The 18,332-nt window shown below is 35.2% G+C and overlaps 1 protein-coding gene across 1 annotated transcript; it reads right to left on the bottom strand.

The window, feature by feature from the left end:
* Positions 1-3,559: 3,559 nt before the first annotated feature.
* Positions 3,560-5,572, bottom strand: LOC111881546 (uncharacterized). Its single transcript, XM_023877936.3, has 4 exons — positions 4,877-5,572; positions 4,355-4,786; positions 4,005-4,275; positions 3,560-3,935 (listed from the first exon to the last, which is right to left on the bottom strand). Exons 1-4 carry the CDS (start codon positions 5,372-5,374, stop codon positions 3,784-3,786), a joined length of 1,353 nt encoding a protein of 450 aa, XP_023733704.1. The 5' UTR covers positions 5,375-5,572; the 3' UTR covers positions 3,560-3,783.
* Positions 5,573-18,332: the final 12,760 nt, after the last annotated feature.

The following is an 18,332-nucleotide window of genomic DNA, read 5'->3' on the forward strand; positions in this document are numbered from 1 at the left end:
CTAGGGTTTCGAGTTAGAGGCTCATGATAGGAATGACCGCCAAGGGGTTAGAGACCTTAAATAGGGATCAGAACCATGAAAATAGGGTTTTTACTGTGGAGGTACACCCAACATAGCTAAATTTACACCCAGTGTAATGCCCTAAAAATGCGTTCTTCAGCCTAGTACGCCCAACGTACTAGCTAGTATACACTCAACGTACTTGCAGGCTCCTTATTTCTAGCTTAACTTCAAACAGCCATAGCTTTATCGTTTCAACTCCGTTTTCGATGATCTTTATATGCACATAAAGGTATTGAAGAGCCTCACAAGCTTAACTAATTACTTTTAACTTAAAATGTACTGAACTAAAATTCTTATTCCAAGAAAGAAATCCAAAACATCACTTTTTTCATTTTACCTTTTGACTCCAAAATGCAAACCAAGGGCTTGGATCGCATAACCAATATTTTCAACATTCAATATGGTCTAAATCATATTCCCTTGAAGCCCAAGGCCTTTACTTGATTTATTTATTGTCCACAATCCCGAAATAAGAAACTTCTCGAAACATGATGTTACATTGGGTGTTTTGGATTTGAAGACATTCAAAATGACTATATATGATAGTCAGTGGGTGCATAGCTATTTTGAAAAACAAAATGCTTCTTGGTTGACACCTATGTGAGGCGATATCTACAAACTTCTGGCGGATATCAACTATTGAGGTACCAAACCCACTCATGTACGAGCCTTAGAGAGTTTCAAAATTACCCTTGAAAAGGGCGCAAACGTACCACAATAGTCTGACATAAAGGGAATTGTCGAGTGTTTTTGTGTTGGTTTATTGACATGTTGATCGCGAGGAAATCATATAGGATAGAGGGTTCAACCGAAACCTTGGCCATATCATATCTCAAGCGATTGATGAAAATTTTGGGCAACCACGAAAAACTAGTGTTCCATTTGAACGATATAGTATTATTTAAAACATATCAAATACTGATTATTTTTACCTTTATGTAATTATTAGTTTTGGTATATTTAAAGATTATTAGTTTTGGAAGATTTATATAATTATTAGTTTTGATAGATTTAAAAATTGTTAAGAACCGTTTTTTTTTTTGCAATATATACATTTTATAAAAAAAAACATAAATCACAAAAGAAAAAAAAGATTGTTCCTAAATGCTACTTCGGAATACTACTCCGATATCCAAAGAGTTCTCCCCGGAATTCCCGGTTCCGGACATGATGGTCATATTTCAAAAATTAAAATTGTTTGCTATTTTTTGAAAAGCTTCGTAAGGTTAGATTAATCAACTTCCTTAATTTAATGTTTCGTAAGGTTAGATTAATCAATTTCCTTAATTTAATGTATGCCTATCTTTCTTAAAATGTTTTAGAGTAAATTATAGAATGGCCCCTGTGGTATAATGAAAATAGCAACTTTGGTCTAATTTTTGTTTTTTATTACACCAGCCATCCTTGTGGTTTCATTATCTTGCAAGTTTGGTCTCTCTGTCGTTAAATCTAACCATTGAAGTGTTAACTTTTCTTTTAAATGACTATTTTGCCTATGGACCTAACTTGAGATAACAATATACCATATGGACCAAATTTATAATCGACTCTCTCGCGCGCACACACACTATCACACACATGGGGAGATATAAGGTTTTCATCAAATAAAATAAAGTAATAATATATAATAAATAATAAGAAATTTAAAAAATCATAATAAAATGAGAAGACAGGGGTAAAAATGTATTTTTACATGCACTTAGCTTAGCGGTTGATTGTTAACAAAGTTGGCTAGAGATACCAAACTTACAAGAAAATGAAATTACAACGATGATTGTTGTAAAGAAAAAAACTTGGATCAAAGTTGCTATTTTCACTATAAGACAAGTATCATATCTGTAATTTACTCAACATGAATATATGATTCAGGGAACAATGCAGCGGATAACAGCTGAAGCGGCTCTTAACCATGGTTTCTTTCAAGAGGTTGCCCTTCCCAAGTCCAAAGATTTTACGCCAACTTTTCCGCCTCATCATGCACAGGACAAGTGTCGGTTGTTTTTTGAATATTATATTTGATAATAATGGAAGGGAAGATTTGTTGTTGAAGAGCAACGTAGGAAGGAACTTCAACAACCCAAATTATGGACAGCTGGTTTGTTTGGCTAACAGAAAATTGACATCGTTTTACTTTTATTTAATGGGGAAATTTCGCTGTTAGAAACCAACCATGTATCATGTATGTAACAACTTATTTAATCTGTGTATTGTAAACAGTTTTGTGAATTTCTATTTGGGAAAATGACTTAAAAAGGTAACAAAATTTCAAAAAGATCAATATTTTTTTTTAGTGTAAAAAATACCATTAATTGAAATTTTTGTACAAAACATCAAGGAAGTACACATAAAGGCTTGTGGTAACCTGAGGTAATCGGTTACCTCAGTACTTGGGTTATTTAATGAACATTTACACCTTCAACTACCAAATTATGTGTTGCTTCATTGGAAACCATCTCCACAGCGAAAAAGACGACGACAGTCGTTGCCCTTCTCCGAGAAGGACGATCTTCTTCTCCGGCTCAACGATCTCCTTCTCCGGCTAGATTTCTAGCAAACCACCATCGCAAGTGGGTTCTGAAAACCTTCACAGTGGCGGCAACATATCACCATCACAGTTTATGGTTTTTCCACACCACCATCTTCTCTTTCTCCTTTTCTGCATTTTTGGCTAGGATGTACACCAAATTAGTGTCTTCGATCCATTTTATACACCAGGTGCGACTGCTGCATTCCCGATTGGGTTCAATGTTGGAGATAAAAGGGTATTAATGAATGAGTTGTTAATGACGAATAGAATTCGATTTTAGGCAGTCAAGATAGATCATTTGAAGGGCTTCAACCTGCTCAGGTGTGTAGGAAGCATACTTCCCATTTGGGGATAACTGAACACATAATGGTTGTCAAGAAGAAAACAAATTACTTAGGTATTGTTTGGGTCTAAATTGTCTCGTTTTCTTCATCTCAGAAATGATGTATGTGTGTGTATTTGATCTCAGAAATGGTGTATGTGTGTGTATTTGATCTCATAAATGGTGTATCTGTTTGATCTATTGTGATGGTGGGGACTTTATTACCATGAACAGTTGTGTGATGGCTGGTGATCATTTAACCGGGTAACTTACAATACCCGGTTAAATGGTATTTTTTACACTAAAAAAAGAATAATGATATTTTTTGTACATTCTTGAAACTTTATAACCTTTTTAAGTCATTTTCCCTTTCTATTTAAATTTCGGAAGGGTTCATTTCATTTCATTTCATTTTCATTTTGTTGCTATTATTATATGTTTGTTGTTAATGTTGGTATTGTTTCTAAAAGAATATAATTCTTATACGTAATTCTAAGCTTTGTATTATTGTACATTAAATTTTATCAATAAATGTTGCACATAATTGAGATGTGACAGTGGGACTCAAATACTTGGTATGATTATCTAGTATATTCTGATTACTTCCATATGATTGCCATAACTTTTATGTTGAGATTACCACAAGAAGCTAAAAACTTAAAATTTCTTATTTACACAACTCTACCCACTTTACAGGAATGAGCCCTTCTTCTAGAGAAAAACAATAGACTTTAGTCCTTCTCTCTTGGAAGTTAGAATGCAACTATAACTGTAACGACAGTTATAAATAGCAGACCCAAAACCAATATATGATAATACATTTTCCTTCATTCTATGTTCTCTGGGTATCATCAAATAGAACCCATAATAATCATGGCAAGGTCTCACTTGTGAAAACCGTAGTCCTTCCCAAAACAAATAGAACCAGAGACAACTCAATAAAGAAGATGGTGTTTATCAGACTCCTATCCACCGTCCATCCATACAAAGTAATCCCTCCCGGATTATTCTGCAAATACATCACTACAACAGAACTCAAATTAGACCAAATTCCAATACAGTTTAGGGTTTAGGGTTTTATTATCAGCTTACCGAAAGCTTGTCTCCTATGGTAGGAAGACAGATAAGAAGCCAATTGCGTATTCGTAGGAAGGGGTATATAACTCATTGCCTCCAAATCACTTTCAGAAGACACACTCATCGCTTGATTAGAAACTCTCATATGCGACGCATCATCTGGACCACATGAAGCCAATGCATGCCATCTACTTGCTAATGCTGCAATCCCTTGAGCTCTATGAGAAATCTTCGCAGCAGCATTCAAACACAAAATCAACCCCACAACTTGCGCAATTGATGACACCTGCAACAACCACTTGATAAATCATCAACTGGTTCTGGATCTGGGTTTATGGTTTAGGGTTTTTTGGTATCCGACTTACTGCAAAATCACCGCTGTTTATAAAGGTTACTTTGTTACTGAACTCGGTGATTTGAAACAGCATTGCAAATTGGCTTGATGTGACAACGGTGAACATGAGTATGAGAAAGATTCGGAACCTATGGCTTATTTTTGAGAGATCATGGCGTAAACGAGCATGTTCCTCTATGAATACAAGAACATCGGTTTCTGTTTCCAAGAGTCTTCCATAATCATCAAACTGGATGATTTGTAAATTACAGACTAAATGGAACACGAGACATGCTGATAAATAGATGAAGTTTACATATGCCCATGACCAAGTCAAAGCTACAAGGATCCCTAAAGACTTCCACCATGATTCATTGTGCATGTATGTAATACGAATCACTTCACGGGCTATTTTTAAAATTAGACATGGCAGAGCCCATAGTATTAGCAATCGTATAGATTCCTGTGATAAACAAGACAAACAAAGCCCGATTTATATAGTTGTAGATTTACTCTAATGATATAGATGGATTCGAATTGGGTATTTACTTACAGAAATTTTCTGGATATACTCCTTTGAGAATCTTTCGACATGGCCACTATACTGATCGACGAACAGAAACTTTCGAAGACCATATTTCCTCAAATTATGGGAAAGACAAAGCAGAGAAACAGCTGCCAAACAAGCATGTGAAGCAACGATGATAAGCTCAAAGCCTTTGATTTGGTAGAGATCACAATTCACACAGTTGGTGGTCAGCCACAGCACAATTACAGGAACCGCAACCCCAATTACCAAAAACGTTACCCAAGAAATCCCAAATCTCAAAACAGTAGTTTGATCGAAACCCAACAAAATTAAAATCAATTTCAACCTTTGAAGGCTTTTATCAAGACGGGTTTCTTCTTCTTCGTCGTCCTCTTTATGTTCTTCATCTTCTTCATTTAGGTTTTGGGTTTGGTCCGGAATGAGGGGAAGAAGAGGGGTTTTGATTGGGGGGGTTTCTTCTTTCGATTCCTGTTCTATTTGCGCTGGTGAGTGATCTGACATTTGGCACAAGAAAGTGTTACGTAATTGTCGGAGTTCATGCGAAATCTGTAGATTTTAGAAGAGGATTGGAATGGAAACCATTTAATTTGAACGCAGTTTGAATTTTAGGGTGCCTTTAAAGAGGAGAAATGGCATCGCTATCGTCTTTGCTTCAATCTCTAGGTTTTTCTTGCTCTACTTAACTTTTTTTCGGACGAATCTTCCAACTTTGTTCTTAAATATTTAGTGATTAAGTGGCAAAAGGTTTAAAGCTTAACCAAATGAATAAACCATTATACATAATAATAATAATAATAATAATAATACGGAAGAATTATTAGGTATGTTCGTTTGGATGGATCGGTTCGATCCGATCTAATCAAGTGAATCCAAATTAATTTTGATTTTCAAAACATAGATCCGAATAATACAAACTAAATTCAAATCCGATCTGATCCAATCAAATTACAATTTGGTTGGATTGGTTTTATCATTCAGTTTTCAAGAGGCAAAACATTTTAAATATTATATAACTTGAATATTAGCCAATTTTATAAAATATATTAAAAAAGTTTAGTTGTGAATTAAAATTTATAAAAAAACTACTAAGAAAAATATTGTGTAGTTTAGTATTTCGACAACAAATATTTTGATAAGAAATATACATTAATGTATTATGTTGGATGAAGTTTTCTAATCTAGCTATTAACAATAGAACTTAATAAATTTATAAAAGATTAAAGATATAATATAAATAAATAAATAAATATTATTTGGTTTTTTGGATTATTCGGTTCTTATTTTATAAACCAAAACCAATCCGAAATCCAAAATAATAATTCGGTTTTGCTAAAAATCAATCCAAAAATCCGAATATCCGAACCAAATAGTCCGATCCAAATTGTCCAATTGGACAAATCGGTTTTATCCAAATAGTGAACAGTCCTATAAATTATTGTAGGATACGATAAAAAAAATTAAGGAGCTATAAAAAAGTTTTTTTTTGAGGGACTTATTTATTAAAACGATCATATAAAAGATGAATAATTGTTGGAATAGTGTCTAAGGCTGCAACTATATTAGGCAAGTATTTGATCCGGTTGTGCATGGTCCTTTTGGGTTGCCTTCACCATAGCAACTTGATAGGATGATTTATTAAGAGAGAGTAAATATTATTAATATATTATGAGAATAATATAAAGAATAATAATATTGTTATTTGATTAATATAAGTCATAGAATTAATTGGAATTAATTTGGTGGCTTAAAGAGATTAATTAAATAAGAGGGTATAAACTGTCAATTGTTTGATAGGTAAACTTTAGACTGTAAATCCATATAGATATGTATTGGACGGATTCTAGAAGCTAAGGATTGCTTCAAATCGTCCAAGGGGTTATCTAAGGAATGGATTTGGATAGCTTTAAGAGAAGATTATCCAATTAGGGTTTAGGTTGTAGCCCTCAAGGAGTCTACAAGTATAAATAGACCCTATGGCATAAGGAAATCGGTACTTCAACTAAAGTATAGAAACCCTGGCCGATTTCCTCCCCTCTCTTCTCTCCCAAATCATCCTCCTTGCTATTTGGTGTTTGTAAGCCATTAGAGGAGTGACAATTGTGACTCTAGAAGCTCCAAGACAACAAGATCAACAAGGAATTCAAAGGTATGGTTCTAGATCTGTTTCAATATTGTTATTACACCTAAATAGTCATTAGAAGTCTTGGATTCAAAGCATGTTTAATTAGAAAGCCTAGATCCAAGCATTAGGGTTTTGCATGCGCACATAGGAAAGTTCTTATGGCTAAAACCCATCAGTGGTATCAGAGCCTAGCTTGGTTTTCATTAACTTGTTGCTTAATTGTGTGAAACTAAACTGCAAAATTCGAATTTTGTGTTTCTGAGTCATGGACTCGGCGAGTCCCATAGTGGACTCGGCGAGTTGGCCTGACTCGGCGAGTCCCTTGGTGCACTCGGCGAGTCCAAGCGTTAGGAATGGCCAGATTCGGGATTTCTTCATGATTATCTTATGGAAACTTACCTTAATCATATTAGATCAACCCTAATCCGATTTTTTGATATATATGACTATAATCTTGATCTAATTAAAGATATTTATCAACTAATAAAATATTTAATTTCCTTATATGATAATTAATTAATTATTTTGATTATTTTGGTAATTATCTTGAAAGAAATCTTAAATAAATCAAATATAGATAATTAGGAAATTAATTGTTAATTGAAATTATTTGTTATTTGATCCTTCATGTTTTAAATGTTTAAAACTTGTCCTCGAGTTTTGAAATTTATATTTTGTGATTAAAAGTTTTAATTTAGACAATTTAAATTTCAAACCCTAGATTTTAGAGGTTTAAAATACAACCCTATACTAATATAATATTACAAGAATAATATATATATATATATATATATATATATATATATATATATATATATATATATATATATATATATATATAACTAAAATGCTAGTCTTACCGTTAGTAGGCCTCATTCACGAAGCCGATCTATAAGGTGGGTATAAGGTTGCGGCCTATAAAATGACGCTTAATGGGTGTACACTCACACCCACCGCTTGCTTGATCGGTGGATGGTCGTTTGCCGAACGGGTAGGATAGGGCAACCTCATCCTCTCATTAAAAGTATAATAAGTAATACAAAGTAACTACACATATTTTAAAATTTCCCAATCTTAGTTACTTTAAGAAAAGTGAATTGATGCAATCCCATGAAATTACACTTTGCACCCTTGATAAGAAGTTAGTGGAGCGTGTGTGGTTTACCGGCACACTAATTGGTTCTAAGCAAAGGTGGCAACGGGTGATTCATTGTTTATCATAGTTCGATGGAGCGTGTGTGGTTTACCGGCACATCGAATAGGTGATCGTTACAATGAAGGCACCATGTGAATTTGCATGGTAATTCACACCCGCTTTGTGATCCTCGGTATCCCAGTCACAAACTAGAGGGGCATATCGAGATTTAAACATGCCATTGAATAGTCTCAATGAATCTCATCCGATCCTAGGAATTCTCAATACATTTAGGACTAATAGTTAGGTTTTATGGTGGAGAATTAGTGAATCGTCATTCACTTACCTTCAATTTATTTGCATGTTAGATTACGGCATCCCTTTTCTAATATGTAAATGTTGTTGTTGGATCCTAGCCCTAATTTTTCTTATTGGGTGATAATTAGGGATTCATATTCTAATCTATCTTTGTCCTTTCTATTTGTAGATGTCGAACGCAAACAACGCTGCTGCTAGTTCTTTCACGTTGATGAGCCTTTGTCAAAAGGTCACCTTCGATGGAACGAACTTTAGCGAATGGATAAGATACATTCGCACTATTGCTCGCAATGAGGATAAGGAGTATGTCCTCGATGAGAAGCTCGAGAAGATCAACCCTGAAATCGCTACTCCGGCTGAAATTACCGTTTTTGAAACTCATGAGCGAGATGCAACGAAGGTACATTGCATCATGATAGCCACCATGAACTCCGAATTCCAAAAGTCCTACGAGGACATGTACCCGTACGAGATGCATCAAGACTTATTGGAGAGATACCACCAAAACGCGAGACAAGAGCGTTATGAGATTTTCATTAACATGATTTCAGATAAGATGGGTCATGGAGAATCTCTTACCGTGCACTTGCAAAAGATGCAAAGGTATGTCAACCGCCTTCGCAAGTTAAATGTTGACTTTGGGGAAGACTTGGCGATCGACATGGTGCTTCACTCTTTGCCTCCAATGTACAATCAATTTAGGATGACCTACCACATGAACAAAGAGGAGGTGGGGATTTGACCGTTCGAGGGGTACGAGGTTTACTTGCCTGCTTACGAGGTGGGTCTTCTCACTATCGGAGATTTATCTAGGATTTCTCCAAGATTGTAGTGTCATTAACCCGCTTGACGAAGAAGAATGTTATTTTTTGGTGGGTGCCTGATTAGCATTTGGCTTTTGTAACTCTGAGATACAGATTATGCAAGCTCCCGATTCTCGCACTTCTTGAGGGTATGGATGACTTTGTGTTTTATTATGATGCCTCTATATCTGGGTTGGGAGCTAGTCTTATGTAGAGGGGTCATGTGATTGCTTACGCTTCGAGGCAGCTGAAGCCTTATCAGGCGAATTACCCTACACATGATTTGGAGTTAGGGGTATGGTTTTTGCCCTCAAGATTTAGAGACATTATCCGTATGGGGTTAGATGTACTATCTACACTAACCACAAGAGTTTGAGGTACCTGATGGATCATCCGAATTTGAATATGCGGCAACAGAGATGGTTGGATGTGGTAAAGGATTATGATTGTGAGAACTTGTTCCGACCTGGGAAGGCCAATGTGGTGGCCGATGCCTTGAGCCACAAGGTAGTGAGTACACCTTTTAGGGATGTATGTCTGAGGATGGTTATTATTTCGACTCTGTTCGATATGATCAAGAAGGCTCGGGTGGAGGGATTGAAAAAGGAGAATTGGAAAGTAGAGCGGATCAGGAGGCAGCTTCCTTTATTTGTCAGAGACAGTCGGCGATTGTTGACTCGGTGTGGTAGAGTTTGGGTTCCGACTACTGGCAGGATGAGGCAGATATTTCTAGAAGAGGCTCATAAGTCAAAGTTTTCAATCCATCTATGGGCCACGAAGATGTATCGGGATCTAAAGTTGAGTTACTGGTGGCCCTATATGAAAATGGAGATAACATGGTTTGTAGAGTGGTGTCTGGCTTGTAGGAAGGTCAAGGCTGAACATCATAGACCCCACGACAAGATGCAGCCATCACCCATTCCCATGTGGAAGTGGGAAGAGATCACCATGGATTTTATCATGAGGTTGCCAAGAACGGTGTAGGGAGTTGATTCCATATGGGTCATTGTTGATAGATTTACCAAGAGCGCACACTTCATACCTACTGCCGAGAGTATATTTGCTAAGAAATTGGCCGACATTTACATTCAGGAGGTGGTGGTTAGGCACAAGGTGCCAGTTTTAGTAGTTTAAGACCGAGATGTTCGTTTCACCTCCAGGTTTTGGAGGAAGTTTCATGAGGATTTAGTTACTTAGCTACACTTCAATACAACATACCACCCCCAAACTGATGGATAGAGCGAGCAGACAATTCATACACTCGAAGATATGCTCGAGGCGTGTGTGTTAGATTTTGGAGGGAGGTGGGGTACTTATCTTCCACTAGTCGAGTTCTCTTACAACAACATTTATCATGCTAGTATTGACCGACCACATTTAGAGATGTTGTATGGGAGGCTACAAGACCTCTGTTTGCTAGGGTGAGATCGGACATTAGGTCATGGGGATTAATGAAGTGGTGCTCAAGGCCACTGAGTTGATTAAGCAAGTGTATGACAAGTTGCGAGTCGCGCAAAGTCGACAAAAGAGTTATACATACCGGAATCGTTCGGGCATCGAGTTTCAGGTAGGGGACTTGGTTCTTCTGAAGGTGTCACCTTGGAAATGTGTCATCCGATTTCGGAAGCGGGGCAAGCTAGGCCCCGGATTTATTGGTCCTTTCAGGATTACCACCTGGGTGAGCAAGGTTGCATACCGGTAGGATTTTCCTGATAAGCTCGATCAAATCTACAACCCTTTCCATGTCTCTCAGTTTAAAAAGTGTGTAGCCGATGATTCGGCGGTGATCCCTTTGGATGATATTCAGATCGATGAGTGCCTAAAATATGATCGATTGCGATTCTTGATAGGAAAACCAAGGCTCTGCGCAACAAATTGGTGAACCTAGCGAAGGTGCAATGCCAGCACCGTAAAGGCTCAGAATGGACGTGGGAGCATGAGGATGAGATGAGGCAGCACTACCTAGACCTGTTTGTAGCGGCGGACTTCAAGTACAAAGTCCAACTCAAGTGGGGAAGATTTGTAACACCAATGTTCTAGGTATTTTCGATTGTGGTTCAATTCTTTAAAAGTTTGTAAATTTGGTCCCTACACTGGGCGTACGAGATAGGTACGTTGGGCGTAGGCGTTTAAATGAGGATCACGAGTCCCTTTCTTACGTTGGGCGTACGCATAGGTACGTCGGGCGTGATGTTGCAGGGGGAAAACCTAATTTTTAGGGTTTAGACCTTATTTAAAAAACATTATGGACTCTAACCCTTTCCTACCTCTAGCCTACATCTCTCTTAGCCTCCATTTTGAAACCTTAAGTGTATGTGTGTGTGTGCGTTTTGAAGCCTTAGAGTGTCATTTTGGTGTTCTTGGTGGTGAAGGAAGACTCGTGGAGTTGTGGTGTTTCCCTCCAGCCTTTGGATCCAATAATTACTCATCCTTGTACATCTTCTAGATGTATAAAGCTCCAACCTTGATGCTTATTTCTTTAGATCTATCTATATCGTAAGATTTGTTCTTTAATGGTCCCATAGCCTTTCATCTTGAGAGTTTGAGCAACTCTAGGCCTAATAAGGAGAGTTTCCTTTCATTTTAGAGCATGGTGGTTCATAACAAAAGGGATCTTAGTCCTTCCCAATCATGCATGATGGATCTATTAAGCCTTTTGGTCATCAATAAGACTTAGATTTGGACTTTGGACTCCTAGTAGCCATGCAAAGACATAAAGTTTGCAACTTTATGATTCCAGACGTTTATTAGTTTTTGATCTGAAGTTTAGACGCAAAGTCTTAAGGTATTAAGACGTTAATAGAGTTTTTTAAGCCTGTTGAGTATGTTGGGTGTAACCCAGGGTACATTGGGCGTATCAGGTTGCGATCCCGTAAGTCTTCTGAGGTCGAGCTATACTTGGACGTAACAAGGTGTACACTGGGCGTACACTCAGGAAGTCTTTTGGGCCATTTGGGCTTTGGGTTACTAGGAAGTTTTGGGATTTGGTTGGTTGGGCCATGTGTGAAGGGGAAAAATTGTCTTTTTCCCTTAGTAGGATAAATTATGTTTTGGCCATTATTATTAATTAGGGTTATTATTAGGTTATGATTATTGTAAGGAGCCATCTTAGCAGCAGCTTGAGTCTGTGATATAGTTATCTTCTGTCAGATGTGAGTCTTCTCACTGTACCTGTGGGTCGAAGGCACCAACGTCGACCCATTATTTTGTTATGTAGAATGCTATCCATTATGTGACTCTTATATGTTTGTGTGATCGGATTGAAATAAATCCCAGGGCTAGGCCCATTATTGTATGATCGGGTTGAAATAAACCCTAGGGATAGGCCAATTATTGTTTGATCGGGTTGAAATAAACCCTAGGGTTGGGCCCATATTTGTGTTTTTGGGCTTTAATACGCCGAGCATCATCCTTTCTACGCTCTAGCAAAAATGAGATCCACATCATGATGTGCTGCCAATTATTTTTTTTTTGCAGTAAAGTAAGTATTGTTATTATAAGCGTAGTGTGTAATGAGAAAATAACTATATTACTTACATCACATGACAACCGTCCTTCATGACTATCCGCATATAACCGTGCCCAAAACTCAAACGTAGCAAAACCGGTCAAATAATTGTGACCAAACAATAATGAACCATCCCGTTCTTTATATACACTATGTACGGTAGGTTCTAAAAGATTGTCCTGGTTGTTGTCATGTAACACCTTTCCTCTTCATTTGTATCCATGTCGACTTATACCATATGGACATAACTTTTTGGCGCTTAGAACACCTAAGAAGTGCTCACGACGATGTTTTGTATTCATCCCGGGGAATCTCTTTTACATCCGATGATTGAATAACTGAAGACGGCTGCTCAGGGCCATCATTCGACATTTGTTCAGGGCCGTCATTTAGCGGTTGTTCGGGGGTGCTTAAGACATAATCATGCTCCCATAAGTCATTGTCATTGTAGTATCCATGTACAGTTCAATTATGTATACTTGTAAATGATGCAAAAACATAACGATCATAAACGATGAAATAATTAAAAATGTACCTCCATCCCCTTCGAGGTACCAACATCGTGTCTGGGAATCTTATTGATAAGTTTTAGAACCATGGGTAAAGTAGCGTCATGCTCTGCTAAACGCTCATCCTGAGACCGCAACTGCTCGCGACATTCATAAAACTTATTTTTCAATTGACGGACCTTTTTTGCAAGCCACTAATAATTCGGTCCTTGTCAGTTGATGGGTCAGTGGTCGGCGGCGGTGGTGGTGGCGGGTGAGATGGATCATGATCTATGCTTTCTTTTCTCGAGGCTCATGGGTAGAGGAGTTTTTGGGTGATGGTGTTAGGGAAGGTGCCTTGTGAACTTCAGTGTTAGAAAAATCAAGGTAATCAATCCACTCCGAGCTAACTATCCACCATTCAACACACATCTCATCTTCTATTGGCTCTAACTTTTATACGGGTCTATTATCTTGCTAACAAAATTATAAAATTTTAAATAAACATAAACTATAAATAAACAAATATTTAAATAATATAGTAACCATACGTCATCGATTTGTAAAAATTGGTTGCAGTGAGTCTTTTGTAAAAGCCTCGGTTTTGACCATGCAACAATTCGAGAGATCGCATTTTGTTGTCGGGTACCAAACAAACTGCTCGCCGGAAAAGTCTCAAGAATTCATATCTGAATGTTAGCAAATAAATAAATAAAAATAGTTAGAATGTTAGCAAACAAAAATAAATAATAATTTTTTCATCATATACTTACCTTAAAAGCGTATAAAAACCCTTGTAGGGTGTAGGTCAATTTTTGAGGTTGGTTCTCTTTCGGTTCGACTGGATGTATAAGCTTATTAACCATATTGAATACACTAAATAGCTATTTGTACACTTGATCCCAAATTATCCTCCTACATGGATATCTGCCACATAAAAAATTAGTTAACAATTAAATATCTAAAAAATATTAGTAACGATAAGTAATTATAATTATAAAATAGACGAAATTCTACCTGTTGAATTCATCAACGTTGGATAGCAAAGCGAAATACTCTTCTGTAACAGGTTGTGTAGCCAACCGCCCATTAAAACCCTTCCCTAATAGGTATAGAAGACATACACGGACGGCATCCTCGTTCGATAACTCATTAAGTGCATGTTTAAACACCTTCATAACATGGTTGAATTTGACCGAGACATTAGTCGGGACCATAGGAAAGGCATGGGAACGGAAGGCGGCATCGAATGCAGAAGCAGGAAAATAGTCACCAAACCGAAAGCTGGTGTTGAGACAAAATTATTTCTTCCCGAAAGACAGCTCGTAACCCCTAATCTCTAAAATCATTTCCTCTACTTGGCTTCGGGGGTCAGTGACACCTTTTGTGGCAAAAGACGTAATGTAGAAAATGATCCCCATTTACATTAGGAATGTCTAACCACCTCCCAAAACATGTATTCCGAAACATAGTCTCACATTCGGGTGTGTCTCTGAATGCCACAAGAATTTGCCCGCCGATTTTGGGTTTACACGAGAGTGTAATTGATGCATCAAAAACCATGTCGTGCTGCATAAATAAAAAAGGTGTTATCACTTCATTCTAAAATGGAAATGACCAATATTCCAGACCAGTTCCGGAGTAGTTCTAGAATTGTTTCTCATGTTCCAGACGAGTTCATCGTATTCCGGACCAGTTCCTCGTGTTCTGGTGGCTTTCGAAATGAACCATTAAGATCCGGAACACGACATTTCGATGTAAATCAACAATACCTAAACATCTAAACCAATTTTCAATTAGTCCTACAACAATGACATCTTTAATTTAAACTCCATAACGTTTTCAGTTCATTCCAGAGGTGTTCTACGAATTCCGGAATAGTAATAGTAAAAAAAATAGACACCTTAAACAAACAAGGAAACTATATAAAGAGAAAACAGAGAACGTACCCATAAAATAACGGGGTCGTAGTGTTCGTCTTCCATTTCGGATATCGAAGTTGCGTATCGGAACGTCGTAATCAGAATGCGCCTTTCTGGAATGAAATCGCCACCTCAAATTATATTATAGATTTGATATTCAAAATCCAGATCTGGAATATATACGTTGATGCGCAGTAGGCATTTCGGATCCAATGAAATGGACTGGACCACCCGAAAAATAATCCAAAATAGGTTCCGAAACGACCCATTCCGAACTATGTGGTTATTTTGCAAAAAAATTAAAAAAAAAATAGATTATATTTTTAAAAAATACCCGAAATAATAGTTAGATTACTCAATTTCTCATTACTATAAGTAATAAGGGAAAAACTAAAAAAAAAAAAAGATAAATTTTGAACATAAACGGAAAAAAATCATATATGGATAAAACCAACAAAAAACAGCTTTTTATTTCTGAAGTCGATAACATGAACGCAAGTATAAACATCAGTATCATGCCTTTATGATTAAAAAAACGTTTTACACATTTATACATAAATAAAACAGTTTTATTAATTAATTATACTAGTATAAACAGTAGTGTGCAACTCAAGGTAATTATAATGTTGGCACTATTACTGGAGCACATATTTTTTTTTCATGTAATTTAAATTATAACTAATAAACCAAAAAGAATTATGATAAATATTTAAACGGAAATTTACGAAAAAAAAATCTTTATATTTTAACGTTATTGACAAAAAAGTCATCCTTATTTTTATTTTTATTGTTATTAATTTTTTTTTTCAATTTAACCATTGAAACCGGAATTGCTTGCAAATTAATATTTGCTATTTAAGAGTTAAATTGCAAAAAAAAAAAAAAAATTGTTGATGACCTTTTCGTTAACAATATTAAAATTTAATGACTTTTTTGGAGATTTTTTATATACTAGATTTATTTGAATTATTACAAAACTCAAAATAAATGTAATTTTTTATATTAAAAAACACAATAATGATAATTTATATATCATTTTTTGAATTTTTTGTGATTCACTTTAATAAATACTATCATTATTACAATCATAAAAATATCATCCATATCTTATATTATAACTTAAGAGGATTTTGTTGATTTGTCGCAAGGAGTGTATTTCTAGACCAAATGTTACTTCATTGTTGAATTTGTAGGTCTTACATGTAAAACATTTACATTAAAACTATAACTTACCAAAGATTTTTTCACAATCAAACGACACTTTAGAAAATAAAGGTTTATCAGAGGCTCCTATTCCTAAATAGAGCTTCATTGTACAAATTATGTGACCTAGAAACGCACTTCTTACGACAAATCAACAAAAGTCAGTTTTAATATTCATTAATGCCTCATATTTGTCACACTTTTATATTTTAACATTTTATCAGGTTTTGCACATTTTTAGCCGGTTACATATTGCCATAAAAGTCCTCGTATTTACACATTACTACTACCACACTCTGTCACCACTACCACCCTTTGCCACCAACAACATCATTTTCACCACAAAACACTGATAACACCTATTAACATTATCTCCAACCCTCCATCATCACCATCGTCCGCCTACAATTCTTTCTCGATAAAAAACCCTATATGACAAAACTTACCTAAATGTGAGGCATTAATGAACAAAAATTTGGAATTAGGATATAACCACACATTTTGTTTAAATATGAGGGCTTTATGACAATAACTATAATATAAGAGCTACAATAGTTATAAAAACACATGTTAAATAAATTAATATAACTTTTATGCCATATATATAATGGAACTCTATTTAGAAATTATATTTAGATGATATCTTTATGATTGTAGTGATTATATTTATTAAAAAGAATCACAAAAAATCCTACAAATGATATATAAATTATCATTATTGTGTATTAATAAAAAAATTATGAGCTTTTTTTTAGTGAAAGGGACGTAGATGTATTTTTATTTTATGTATTTTTAATAAATAAATATAAGTTTTCTTCAAATAACTTTAGTATATATACAAAAAAGAAAATCTCTAAAAAAGTCTTTAAACTTTAACTTTATTAACGAAAAAGTCATTCATTTTTTTTATCCCTTAAAATTGGCACTAACCGAGTACAAGTGTTTACTGGTTTCAATGGTTAAACTGCAAAAAAAATGTGTTTTTTTTTTGTCAATAATAGGGTTATAAACGAACCGAAAGAATACGAACGATGACTTCATGTTTGTTTATTTAAGTTAGCCAACAAACGAACAAACACGAACAGATAAACGAACGAGTTTTACTCATCATGTTCTTTTGTTTATTAAATTACATTGTTAATGTTCGTTCGTTTATGTTAATGAACATGTTAAACGAACATAAACAAATGAACGAAGATAAACAAACATAATTGAACATAAACAAACATATAATATCATAATGTAATCAAACACAACTGAACATATATGAACATAAAAGGAACTTAAATGAATGGACATAAACGAATGTAAACGACCGTTCGTGAACATAATTGAACGAACGAAGCCTTTGTTTATGTTCATTCGTTTAACTAAACGAACGAAAACTTGTGTTCATATCCGTTCATTTATTAAATAAATGAATATAAACGAACTTCCCATCGAAACGGTTCATGAACAATTCGTTGAACGTTCGGTTCGTTTACAACCCTAGTTAATAGAGTCAAAATGTAATGACTTTTTTTTTTTGCAGATTTCTCATATTTAAATTAATTAAATAATTTGTTTTAGATAAAATCAAATATCTTTTTATTTTTATTTCTTCGTATTTTGTTATTCATTAGATCAACACAAATATCAAAATGTTAAGAGAGAAAATTAATACACTTATTATTTCGTGAGTAGATCGTTATGAACAAAAGATAGAAAAATATATAATTTTTCTTTTTTTTATTATATTAAAAACTAAAATCATTAAATTAATATATAACAAATTCTCAAATTTATATATTCATAAATTTCTTTTAGTAAAGAGGTTGCGGGATTGAGTTTATTAAATTTGATTTAGAAAAAATGGGCAATAATGTATAGAGAACAACAAAATTTTTGGGTTTGTCATAGTAAGTTAGTAACATACTACAAAATTTTGTTCGGGTTAACCCGAACTCCAAAAAGAAAAAGC

The sequence above is a fragment of the Lactuca sativa genome, chromosome 3 (assembly GCF_002870075.4).
Source record: "Lactuca sativa cultivar Salinas chromosome 3, Lsat_Salinas_v11, whole genome shotgun sequence".
Classification (NCBI taxonomy): Eukaryota; Viridiplantae; Streptophyta; class Magnoliopsida; order Asterales; family Asteraceae; genus Lactuca; species Lactuca sativa.